The sequence below is a fragment of the Girardinichthys multiradiatus genome, chromosome Y, assembly GCF_021462225.1.
Source record: "Girardinichthys multiradiatus isolate DD_20200921_A chromosome Y, DD_fGirMul_XY1, whole genome shotgun sequence".
In the NCBI taxonomy this organism is placed as follows: domain Eukaryota; kingdom Metazoa; phylum Chordata; class Actinopteri; order Cyprinodontiformes; family Goodeidae; genus Girardinichthys; species Girardinichthys multiradiatus.
Genome location: NC_061818.1, coordinates 38471273 through 38483415, shown reverse-complemented (window position 1 = coordinate 38483415; position 12143 = coordinate 38471273). Strand labels below are relative to the sequence as shown.

General features: G+C 42.4%; 1 protein-coding gene and 1 long non-coding RNA gene across 27 annotated transcripts in view; one reads left to right on the top strand and one right to left on the bottom strand.

Annotated features, from left to right (window-relative positions):
• LOC124864918 overlaps positions 1-12143 on the bottom strand; it is a 273328-nt gene that overhangs the window by 101040 nt on the left and 160145 nt on the right. For 11 of the 18 annotated variants that reach the window (XR_007037390.1, XR_007037391.1, XR_007037383.1 and 8 more), the window contains exons 6-7: positions 4110-4151; positions 858-1129 (exon numbers count right to left, since the gene is read on the bottom strand). The exons of 3 other annotated variants lie outside the window; for them this stretch is intronic. This is a non-coding gene — a long non-coding RNA (uncharacterized LOC124864918). The remainder of the gene's footprint in view (positions 1-857; positions 1130-4109; positions 4152-12143) is intronic. 4 more of the 18 variants (XR_007037396.1, XR_007037405.1, XR_007037404.1 and 1 more) reach the window with 2 other exon arrangements.
• Positions 1-12143, top strand: part of rbfox3a (RNA binding fox-1 homolog 3a) — a 367190-nt gene that overhangs the window by 343339 nt on the left and 11708 nt on the right. For 7 of the 9 annotated variants that reach the window (XM_047359874.1, XM_047359873.1, XM_047359868.1 and 4 more), the window contains 4 exons: positions 1328-1367; positions 3490-3548; positions 6230-6308; positions 8352-9660. In XM_047359874.1, coding sequence (XP_047215830.1) covers positions 1328-1367; positions 3490-3548; positions 6230-6308; positions 8352-8396 — 223 coding nt within the window. In that variant the 3' untranslated portion in view covers positions 8397-9660. Of the gene's footprint in view, positions 1-1327; positions 1368-3489; positions 3549-6229; positions 6309-8351; positions 9661-12143 lie in introns of those variants that run through there. The other 2 variants (XM_047359869.1, XM_047359871.1) reach the window with 2 other exon arrangements.

Genomic DNA, 12143 nt, shown 5'->3' with positions numbered 1-12143 from the left:
TTGTCTATTTATGAATACAACAATTGAACCAGAGAGTACTTTTATCACTTTATACTCCGGTCAAATCGAAATATAATTTTACTATTTATAAATCCTAAACCATGCCTGAAGGCTGAAAGAAAAGAAAAAGGACATCATGACAACCTTCTGAAGGAGGAGAGAGAAGCTGCACGTAATCAGACTACTTTCATTGGATCAAAGTTTATTTGTTTTTATTTTGTGCTTAATTTTTTTTCAAGATTACTTTAATCTACAGCCTTAACCCCCATAGTGCAAATCTTAAAACGTTTTCTGCATCGAAGTGGCGAAAACAAACTTCGTCCAGCCAACTGGCAATAAATTTGCACTTACCCATAATAAACTCAAAACATCTTGCTGGCAAGAGTATATTAGCAGCTAGAAGGCCAACTTAGATTTTTGATGAGCGGACACCCTGTTACTGCTAAATAAAACTCAAAATTCAGTTTCTCAGAACATTTGTACGTTGCATGAAACCAATAAACAAAATGATTTTTTATGCAGAAATGTTAGGTTAAGGCCTACATAGTCATGGGAAAGACTGCTGGTGTGACTGTCCTCCAACATACAGTGACTGACACCCTCCAAAAGGAGGTCATTGCAAAATAAAAAAAAATGGCTGTTCACAGCAATTTAACAGAAAGTTTATTTAGGAGTATTTAATATATCTCAGGTGGTTTTCTATCACTATAGATCAGAATCTGCACATCTGCATGTCCACGTTCTTCTTGGCATGTGGTTTTTGACAATGCCACGCTGAGAGCTCGCATAGTGTACAAGTGGGCAGATCTCCCTGGACTGTGACTAGACCCAGTGTTGATCTCCTACCTCACACTCACCTCTTATCACTTGAGGTCTGTGTGGCCATGGGAGACGTCTAAAGGAGGACGGCCAGGAGCCTGGTGTAGTCGTCTATCTGTGATTAGATCAGGATCCGTCTTACTGCAGAGAGACTCCACACTGAAATCAGAAGTTGAAGTCCCCTCCTTCCCACCCACTTTGAGGACGTTTGGTACTGATGGCAGCTAGTTGATTTATACAGCAGAGTCATGTGACAAAGCTGCCTTCACTGCTTTCTACTGTTCTCCCCTCCTCTCTCCAACAGCAGCAACTGGAAAGACAAACAACTTTACCAGAGCAGAAAATTGGAAATGGTTGCACCTTTCAGTTTAGTGTGTCATTCATTATTTGTGGTACAGTGTGCTGAAGCTGCCAAAAGTCTGACCTCACCAGTAAGAAAGGCCAGGGCCGAGGATTCAGCAGGTTACATAGTCGACTAATTCCTCTTTCCTGTTCTACAACTTCACAGGGTGGTGTACCAAGATGGCTTCTACGGTGCAGAGATCTATGTAAGTACCGTTGTTTTTTTCCTTCCTGGCTGCTTGGTTGAAACAGAAGTAAAGCAGACTCAAGGCTCAGCCCTGGAGACAAAAACGTGATCTCCTCAGCCCCCAGCTCTCACCCAGCGTCGCTGCCAAGCTGGCGTCGATTAGGCTTAGGTCTGCCGTGCCAAGAAACCCGACAACAAAATTTAAAACCCCCTCAGCTCCGCCCTCCTCTCTTTCTTCCTATGATCTCAGACTTTGGCAAAGAGGCAGACCCTGACTCAGTGTCCCATGGTCAAGTTAGGTCATTTACTCCTTTAGATTTGTTTGGGTTTCTGAAGCCTGCCCCAATCGCTCCTCTCTCCTGTTTTGTGTTCACTCAGAGGGCTTGGCTGGGATATCCCTGCCTGCCCCAGGGGGGTGTGCGTGGGCCTGATTGGAGCCAGTTGCCCCTAGCCATCACCGTGAGGGAGATAAGAGGAGCAGCAGATAAAGGGATCTGCCATCCCTCTGGATCTGTCCATGCAGGCAGGGTCACAGCAGAGGTTGGCCCCGCTGCACATCGCCCTTGACAGAGAAGAGCATGGAAGCTGTGGAGATAATGCTGAAATTACCACGTTGCCCCACTTTGACATCAGTCCAAACGTGTGTGGGGGAGTGTAATTCATCCCTTTGATTTTCCTGCCTTCTTTTCCCTCTCTGCTGAGACAGCGAGATGACAGTGGGCACAGCAGCAGTGACAGCTGCTTCTCACTTTCAGCCCGACGAAGACCGGTGTCTGGGAATGAAATGCTAAACCCAAGTGATATATGACTTACACACCAGCCCACATGATAGGGCCGTATTTCACTAGCTTTTATTGCATAGACACCCACCGCCATAGAAGAGACCTGGGCTGTGGTCTGAGTGATGTTGTTCAGCCACAGCTTGCTAACTCGTGTACACCGACCAAGGCTTGGGCGGTTGATCTATACCCCCCCTCCCCATTAGTGTTGGCAATCACCAGTGCACTGCCAAGCTCAGTGTGCATGAAGGTCTCAAGTGACCAACGGGAAGCTGTCTCTTAGTTTTCTGAACAATCATTCAGCCAACACTAGAGCGCTGTCAAAAACAGCCAGCTGAGGTCTGAAAACGTCCATGCCTGCACATATGATATACAGCACCAAGATTACATGTGCTAATACATATGCATGCTCCTCCATGTAGAAACACGCCGGTGCGCACGCACACGATTGCGCTAACACATACTCTCCATGACAAAATAACAAATGTGCAGCACTGCTCGGTGCAGGATTTGACAATGTGGTGATTTATTAGCCCCTGTTTGTTCGAGCTGTTGCCGTAATCAGCACGGTCCCAAGGTAGGCCTGTCCCACAGGAAGTCATCTGCTGTGACTTCCTGTCCCCCTGGAAAACAATGAAGACAACTGGGATCGAATCGACACGGCTCCGTCTTGATTTCATGCGTGGATCGAGATGCGAGCTCTCAGTCGAACGACTTTCCCCGAGTTTAAAAATGAATGAAAACATGCATTATTAAAAGCCACCTATTCACCGTATGGACACAGATGGGCACACACTCCAGTGGCACTAATAGAAAAACAGTGGGAGAACAGCTTCATTTTTCAAAGAGAGTAATAGCAGCATTCCACAATGAGGTCTTTAATTCCTTCCCCACTCCGGCAAATGAATACAGCAGTCCTGACTCCCCAATGGTCCAAACGTCTTCTGCCTTCTTACTTCATTTGTGAGCCGGGGGGGTCGTGTAAAGGAAAAAGCAGATCTTCTATAATGCAGCTGAAGAAAGTCTAAAAATTGGCAGAGTTTGGGGAGTTGGCTCCTGTGATGCTGTTGCTCCAATGAGCTTGTAGTGTGACAATACGTTGCTCCCAAAATGTGCTGCTTCCTCAGAACATCACTCATTCTCCTAATGCTACCTCCTGCTGAATGCACCATATATCAAACAGCACCCTCTGGTGTCTCTAAGGGAACCTGCATCTCAAAGTTGTGGTCTCAGGACCAAAACACTGTGCAGTGACATTTAAAGCTCTGAGTCTGTATTGTTGTTTGCTTGTGTATCTGAGTTCTAACCTTTCTCTGAGCAGGTTGTGCTTAATCACTAATTAATACTTTGGTATTTTAACAGGGCGGCTATGCAGCATACAGATTTGCCCAACCCACCACCACCGCTGCTTACAGTGACAGGTGAGAATCCCTCCGAGGCAGTAAACACTGCACTTTCTTACTGCTCAAAGAATGATCAAAAAGTCCAAACCATGGACGGGGTTCCTATAGTTTCCATTGAAAAATATCTCAGCCAATTTTTGGATCATTACAAGTACAACAAATGTTTAATGCTGCTTTTTGATTGATTTCATAATCTTGACTTGGAAAGATCTAATAACAGTTTCATTGTGTGATTATATGGAGACAACACTTCAAGCTTACTCTATCGTGATAATTATCAGTAACTGTTTTATCATTTTACAATAATAGATCTCTGGCTCTTAGTTTTGAATACAGCTGTCATAACATTCAGGTCAGGGATGCTGGTTTAGGCTGAAAACATTCATAATAGACCAGTGCTTTACTTCTATAAGTTATTAACATGAAAGAGGCTGTTATACAAGCACTACTCATTTCTGCACCATCATGTTAACAAGAGTAAGAAATCCCATTAAAATGTACATTGTTACAGCAGGTACAGCTGCTCTCAGTTTCATTGATTACTTTTAGAAATATGTATTCAAATCCTTAAATACTCACCTTGTTACGTTTCTCCTGAGTCCTCTTCCTAATGTTCTTGTTCTGAAGATAACGGGACACTCCATCCAGATTACACAATCAAACAAACATTCGCTACAACCTTAATTTCTGTTTCGTACAAAAACACGGAAAACTATTGTATCGTGACTGGTAGAAGATGCCTTTTTCTTCATCAGCAGCAGGTCTGACAGATGGGAGCATCTATACTATTTTCGACAAGCTATCTTTGGTAATGAGAACGTTAAAGACTGAAGGACTGGCGGAGGTTGGACTTTAGCTTCACATAATTAGTGTTTTCCTAACAATAAGGAACATATCTGCAGGCCAAACATAGCGGTGATGAATGGTGGCTGCTTCATCAGCATTTTACAATATTCTGTGAAGGTTATTTAGGGTTTCCTGAGGTTTTTCTTACTCTCATTTTATCTTATCCATTAGGCATGCCGCCATATTCTTTTTTTTAGCTCGGAGCTAAAGAACATGCAGAGAAAAAAGGCTAACCTTGTTGGACTCGATGAGAAAAGCAGTGATATATGTCATGACTCTGCTTGTGATGGGAGAGTGGGTATATCACTGCGGTATTTATGAATGGCCTCAGGTCTGTGAAGGGGAGCGGGGGAGATGGACCAGCAGCAGGAGCTCCATCTCTTCTGAGTGATGTCACTCTGGTTCAGGTGTGCTCTGTTTGAGGAGGCTTCGCTGATTCATTTGTGCCCCTGAAAGCTGTTGTCAGCCGGGATCTGGGCTGGTTTGGGAATCTAATCTGGAAAGGATTGAGCATGTCACTTGTGATAACGTACACCCTGCCCGAGAGCCTGAAGATCATATCGATAATGTAAGATTTATCAGGCCTCGCTGCGGTTCGAATTATGAGCAGCCGTGCTCGGCGAGAGCAGAATTGGACAGCAGCCTTTTTTCCTCTCTTTCAGTGATTTAATTCCTGTTTCTCTTGCCCATACCTTTCCCTGAGATTTAATGTAATTCGCGCCCAGGTTGTTTGTTTTGCTTTGTGTTTGTTTCCGTTTGAATAAGCGGTCATGCCCATTGGATCAATAGGCGTTTGTCTGCATTGTCTCAGCAATACCTTATCGGACTTATCTGTGGAGCTATCAGCCAATCATAAAAAAAGGTCACCAGGATTGTGGAAGGCGTGTGAAAGCCCAGTAAAATATGAAACATTTATTATCTGAAAAGCCAACAGTGCTCACAGGCTGCATCACCAAAGCCTTATAAGTAACTGAACAGTGAGAGAGGTGTCTCAGCGAGGTCCTGTTAGGAGCCTACCTCTGAAGCACTGAGGGGCTCCATGACATTGGACCGAATGTCTGACCTGCTGCTCCACAGCATTGCTACTTTGGTGAGAGCCATTTTGTAGACAGAGGGACCATCTCATTGGCAGAACCTTTCTGCCTTCATGTCCTGCATGCCGACCTTAAATGAACATATTTACATCATACGTAACTCAACATACCTCATGCGAGAGGCATGAAAGCTGTATGTCTTGTTGTTTCCTTTAGGGGCTTTTCCTCTCCCTATTTTTTTTATTCCCAGTTGATTTGGCGCCCTTAGTCCTTGGCTGGGTGTGCCTTATCTGCTCCGAGCAGACCCTCATTTGCAAGCAAGCGCAGAAAAAAAAAACCGAAGGAAAGTAAATAGAGGAATATGTGAAGTCAAATAAATAAATAAATGAGGCAGCCACATCTTGTCCTGTCTCAGAAGGAAATTGGAAGGATTAGTTCCATACCAGCAGCAATGAAAAGACAAGGGCGTGAGCCCAGTGTACAGCCTGGGTAAACAAGCACAGGGGAAGAGACCAAGCCCTCCAGCTCCAACTTTCCTTCCTCGCATCTCCCCCCGCTTGCTCTTTACCTATTCCATTCAGTTAATCAAGATGACAGAGAAAAGACGAGTATAATTCACCAACCTTTGAACTTTCCTTTGTGAACCACCTTGTATAATGCAGGAAGCCCATGAGGCCGAGGAGGGAAATAATTGATTGTATGAGAAACTTGAAAGAGTCGACTTGAGGGGTTGAGCATTAAACAAGTATGCATAACTGTTCTGCTGCTCTCGTCAATGATAGATCAATGACCGTCTTCTCTGTGCCTCTTGTCATGCAGCTATGGCAGAGTCTATGCAACAGCAGACCCCTACCACCACACGATTGGCCCTGCTGCCACATACAGTGTGGGGACCATGGTAAGTCTCTGAGAGTGCCGTCTCTTCCTGTCTGCGCCCTGACTCTAACATCATGACAATAGCTAGCACATGCTGTAAAATAAAGACCAGAGGCTACAGCGGTCACTGGTTTTTATTCACCTATTTTTTCATTAATTGATTTAGTTTTTGTCATGCTCTCTGGCACACCCTAGTGGAACTGAGCACTACTGTGAAGCCCCCGGCATGTGGAAGTTGGCTCAGATATTTAGTGCAATAAACGTATGTTATGCCACACAAGCTCACCTCATGCATCTTTGATTTGACACGAGTTCCTCCTGTAATGATCACTGCTTTGTTTTGCTTTCATTTGACAAACTCTGCATTTTCAAGCTTTTTTATTTTTATTTTACCTCATTCAACTCACCGTCGAGTGAGTTGGCTCATCTTTTTGTTTTCATTCAGCCAAACCTACCTAAAGGGATGAAGTTCAATTGTTAATGTCTGTTTTTAGCTAGCTTTTGCAGCTACTGTAACATCAAAGATGAAAATAAAAAAAAATAAAAGCTCACCTTTTTTTTGAAACTGACAGTTTCTTTTTGGTTTGTTTTATGGCGAGGAGGGGATGGGACCGGGCTCGCAGACCAAACCCAGAGATTAAGGGCCATCAGACGCATGCAGCAGCGTGCCGTGGGACATAAACAAGAGAGCAAGATAGAAGGGGGTGGGGAGTTGCCTCGCCCTCCTCTTCTGCCCAGTAGCCTGATTGGAGGCGTGCTCTCTCCTTGAGAAATAACTCAAATTTCCGGCATGCATGCGAATTTTCAACAGCATAAAAAGATATATATATATATATATAAAGCTTTAAGTTCCCCGGTGCAGCTGCTAGCTAAAAGCTTTCATTAATTAAGACATTTTTCTCCCTCTTCATTTACTTAAAAAAAAAAATGTGCTTGAATGTTTTTTTTATTCTTTCTTCTTTTCCAAATTTCCTTCCTTTTTTCCTCTCGATTGAAAGTAGACGATGGGATCTGGCCACTAAAATTATCGGAGCTGATGTCTGGTGTGTGTTGGGAGCTTGGGAAGCTTAACACAGACCCAAGAGAGCATGTGTGTCCGTGTGTGTGGTGTAAATAGGAGAGCTGCTCTGCACAGAGGCCAACATCTAATGCAATCCTGAGTTAAAGAGGAGAGACCCGTTTGGTTCCTAATTCTTTAATCATATTTGATTAATGTTCCTCCAGCAGAGTTTTTGCATTTAAAAGCTATACAATAATGACTTCCTCTGAGGTTGGAAACTCTTTTCTCATTTCCAGCTTGCAGACGCATCTAATATGGATAAAAGTTTTGCACAAGCAAGAGAACTCCCTGAAATTAGGCAAAATTAGCCTTTGAAGACACACACTAGCCTTTGGAGTTTGTCTGAATTCCTAATTGCAACAGAACCACATAGAGATGAGAGGAGGGACTGTGTGCGTGCGTGCATGTGCAGGTGTGCATGCACAGGCCCACTTGCATGCTTTATGTGTGTCTGCCCTAGATATCCTGAGCATGGTGCTAAATCTAAGGGCTAATATCCTGTAGTGGTTTGCCCCTCCAGAAAGGTGCAGGCACCTCTGCCAGACATGAAAAGGAGCTGTGATTAAAGCTCTCTGAACTTATTCTGCATTCGGGTGAATGTCTAATTTAAAGCCCTGCAAGGAGTGATTTTTCCAGCAGAAAAATACTTATTTATTTTATTCTAATTAGAGTAACTATTAAGTCCGGGATTAGTGTTTCTATGATTTTCATTTAGGAAAGTGCTCTTTTCTTTCTTGCTCCTACAGTTAATAAATTACATCGGCTCCTGGTGACCCTGTTCCTAACACACACTCAGAGTATCCAGCCAGGCAATCAATTCAGCAAAAACAATTATCGGCTTAAATATATCAACTATCAATCTGCCTCCTGACCATTCCTTTCCGGAAAGTTGTTCCAACATGGAAAGTCAATAAGTTTCAAGGAAGGAAATTTGCAGAGAAAGAGAATCCAACTAAAGCTGTCACCTGAATACTGATTGGTACTTTTTCATCTTTGATGTTGCAGGCTAGCCTGTACAGAGGAGGGTACAGTCGCTTCACTCCCTACTAAAAGAAAGAAAAAAAGCGAGAAAAGACAGAGAGACATTGCCCCAAACAAAAAACTATCTTTAGAAGAAAAAAAAAAAAGTCAAACACGTAACAAGCGAACAGCCGGTCCTTGGTGGAGAGCTAAATCAAACAAAAAGCTTCCAGGTCCACATGCTGAGCCCCTCCCCTGACACCCTCTCAAGCAGATATTTCTACAACAACCTCTTTGATGTCATCATTGGTCTGCTCTTGTTTTGTATTCATTTTGTGCTTCTGGTTTTCTTTTGGAAACTTTTATGCACATGTGCATTATCTTGATTGCAGTATATGGGTGCTGTGTCACCATAACCAATGTGAGCCTACTGCAGCAAGCATGGTGCATGCTCAGAGGTGTGTATGCAGCTGCTGTCATCTGACTAAGAATATACTGGGTTGTTTCTTTGTCACACTCACCCAAAACATGCACGAATCAGGGCAACACATGCTGTTAAAACCCTTTATCAACAGACATAAAGCTAAGTGAACGCATGCCTGGTAATTCTTAGTTCAAAGACAGCACTGCTCTGACTGCTTTGTTTTTCCTTTTTTAACATTTAGTGTCCTACTGTTGTGCACTTGCAGTGGAGGCCTTACAAGCTGTACAATGTGGTATGACAGCATGCAGAGTTCAGGGTCATGAAGGTCAGATTTCTGTTTTTGGACTCGCAGCGCTCACATGGTGGCTCTGTCTTCTGCAAATCACCGTATATCCAACTGTTCTGCAGCAGTGCATGTGTTTTTAGGGGGATGTAACGCTGGCAGGTTGGTTTCAGGGACAATATGGTTACAGCCAAAGGTAAATATGAAGGATGAGCATTTGCTTTGCCCACCAGCAGCCGCTATTCACATCTTGTCTCATGCTCAGTGGTATTTTTAATATTTTTTTTAGATGCACTTTAAGCAGCCTAAAACAGCTTTAAGGGCTGCTTCTCTTTTTACTTGACCTTGTTTGGTAAATGTCTCCAAGCTCAGGCGATAACCATCAGAAAACAGCTCTTACACGTCATAAACCTCCACCAGATCCTTGCCATCTTGTCAAAGCTTCCTTGATGTCAAGTAAACTGAACTTTAAGATCAAGATAGATGGAGTTCTCTTGAATGTTTTAAAGACACAGAAACCGTAGAAACAAGCTTGTGAGGAATGGTTCTGCCTGCACTTGGTTTTGTGTTGACGTGTTGTAGTGGAAGGCACCAAGGTGTGGAGGAGCAGAATCTAAGTTTTATTAAATAAAAACCATGGAAAATCAGTAGAGACTGTAGCCTGTAAATAAGATTTATTACATGACTGTTGTAATGGATTACTGTAGAGAAATTAGATTAGTGGATCGACACAAGTTGCTTTAAAAACTTTGCTTCGTGTTGTAATTGCATATTGAGCTTCTCTGGCTTTTGATTTTCATTAGAATGAAACTGGCTGTTGGAAGACGTCACCTTTGACTCTGGAAACTCAAGATAAGACTTCTCTACTATTTCTTCACACTTCACTGACTAAATGAGTAAACTGGTTAATGGCATTAGCATTACAGGGTGCAGGGGTTTGATTGTCTGCAGCGTACCTTCCCTTAAATCAGCGTCTGAGAGCAAAATAGTTGCATGGGGAGTGAATTTGCAGCAGACTTGGCCACATGTCCTCACCAATACACATTGGAAGTTAATTTGAACATGGACATTAACATCAAGTCACACACACAAGGTAAAGACACGGCACGGACGAGGGAGAACCCTTCTACAAGTCACTGGTATCTTTTCTTTAAGCATTGCACAAAATGTTTTACCTCAGGATAAGCTAACCAAACTTTACAAACTAGGATCCAGAGCTGCTCACCCCTCAGCATTCAGGACAGTTCTGTTGTTACGCAACCAGCACGTTCGACCTCTTTGCAACACAAGAGGAGCTGAGATATTATTTTCTGTTAGAGACCCCAGGAGAGAATGATAAAATAAGACTGTGCTGAACTACAACTTCTGTATTATATAGATAGACATATACTGTATAACACATTTTACACTGTATACACAAACACATGAGTACAGGAAGATATTATCCAAAAGCACCCAGGCGTTGGGAGACGTAGATGTGTGTAGAGAGCCGAAGTGCTCGCCTCTTAGTCGACATCCAGTCATTGCATTGGCTTCTATTTGTGCTACGTGAGTTGGATTTAAAGAACATCTGTGTAGCTACTGTTAGCTGATTTCAGTGCAGCTATGGAAAAAATCTAAGCTATTCCCAATAATATTTACTTTACATGTACTCACAGAAGTGTTTGTGGTCTCAAAAAATGTCTGTTGCACTTTGTTTTTTATTTGTTTCAATACTTTGAGATGTAACATATTTATGAATCTCTCATATACAGCTAGTCATGTTTAGTCAAAATGTTAAAATGACAGAGTAATGTTGTATATCAGAAAAAAAGAAAGTTAGCTCATTATCTAATGAGTCAAAGAAAATCTTTATGTGGATATAAAAAAAAACATTGTTCTTCCTTTTCTATGCTAGTATGAATGCCCCCCATCATTCAGGGGTTTTATAAGAAGCAAAACAAATTTTGAGAGTTATTTTTAACATTTGCAAACAGGAGAGTTTCTCAGACAAACTCTGCAGCAGAGTACATGACTGGGTGACCACTATTAGTAAGCTAGACTGGAATGAAACCGACTTCTTTGTTTTTCTGATCTGAATGTGTGTGCCTACGATGTGCTATATACATACATAGATATAAAAATATATATAAATATGCATCAGAATGTTTGACTGTGATGGAAGCTGGAAAGAAGGAAATGCAAACAAACTGTTTTCTGCAGGAAGGGAACATGACTTCACTCAGAGTCCCCGTAATAACATCACTGCATCGCTGCCACTGAGCTCAAACAAAACCCCCATCGACTGTTTCATAATGCACAACTAAGAGTCACATTTGAGTTTCCGGATTCAGACGCAAATGTCAAAATTTCTCTAGTGATTCGCCATTTTTTTGATGCTTAAATATAAATGCGGGTTTTAGAATAAAATGGCCCCCACTGCTCTGATTATGTCATTTTAGGGATAAATGTTGGCCAGATAGTTCCAGACCGGGAAAACAAACCTTATCTGTGAAATAAACCATATACAGGTCCTTCTCAAAATATTAGCATATTGTGATAAAGTTCATTATTTTCCATAATGTAATGATGAAAATTTAACATTCATATATTTTAGATTCATTGCACACTAACTGAAATATTTCAGGTATTTTATTGTCTTAATACGGATGATTTTGGCATACAGCTCATGAAAACCCAAAATCCCTATCTCACAAAATTAGCATATTTCATCCGACCAATAAAAGAAAAGTGTTTTTAATACAAAAAACGTCAACCTTCAAATAATCATGTACAGTTATGCACTCAATACTTGGTCGGGAATCCTTTGGCAGAAATGACTGCTTCAATGCGGCGTGGCATGGAGGCAATCAGCCTGTGGCACTGCTGAGGTCTTATGGAGGCCCAGGATGCTTCGATAGCGGCCTTTAGCTCATCCAGAGTGTTGGGTCTTGAGTCTCTCAACGTTCTCTTCACAATATCCCACAGATTCTCTATGGGGTTCAGGTCAGGAGAGTTGGCAGGCCAATTGAGCACAGTGATACCATGGTCAGTAAACCATTTACCAGTGGTTTTGGCACTGTGAGCAGGTGCCAGGTCGTGCTGAAAAATGAAATCTTCATCTCCATAAAGCTTTTCAGCAGATGGAAGC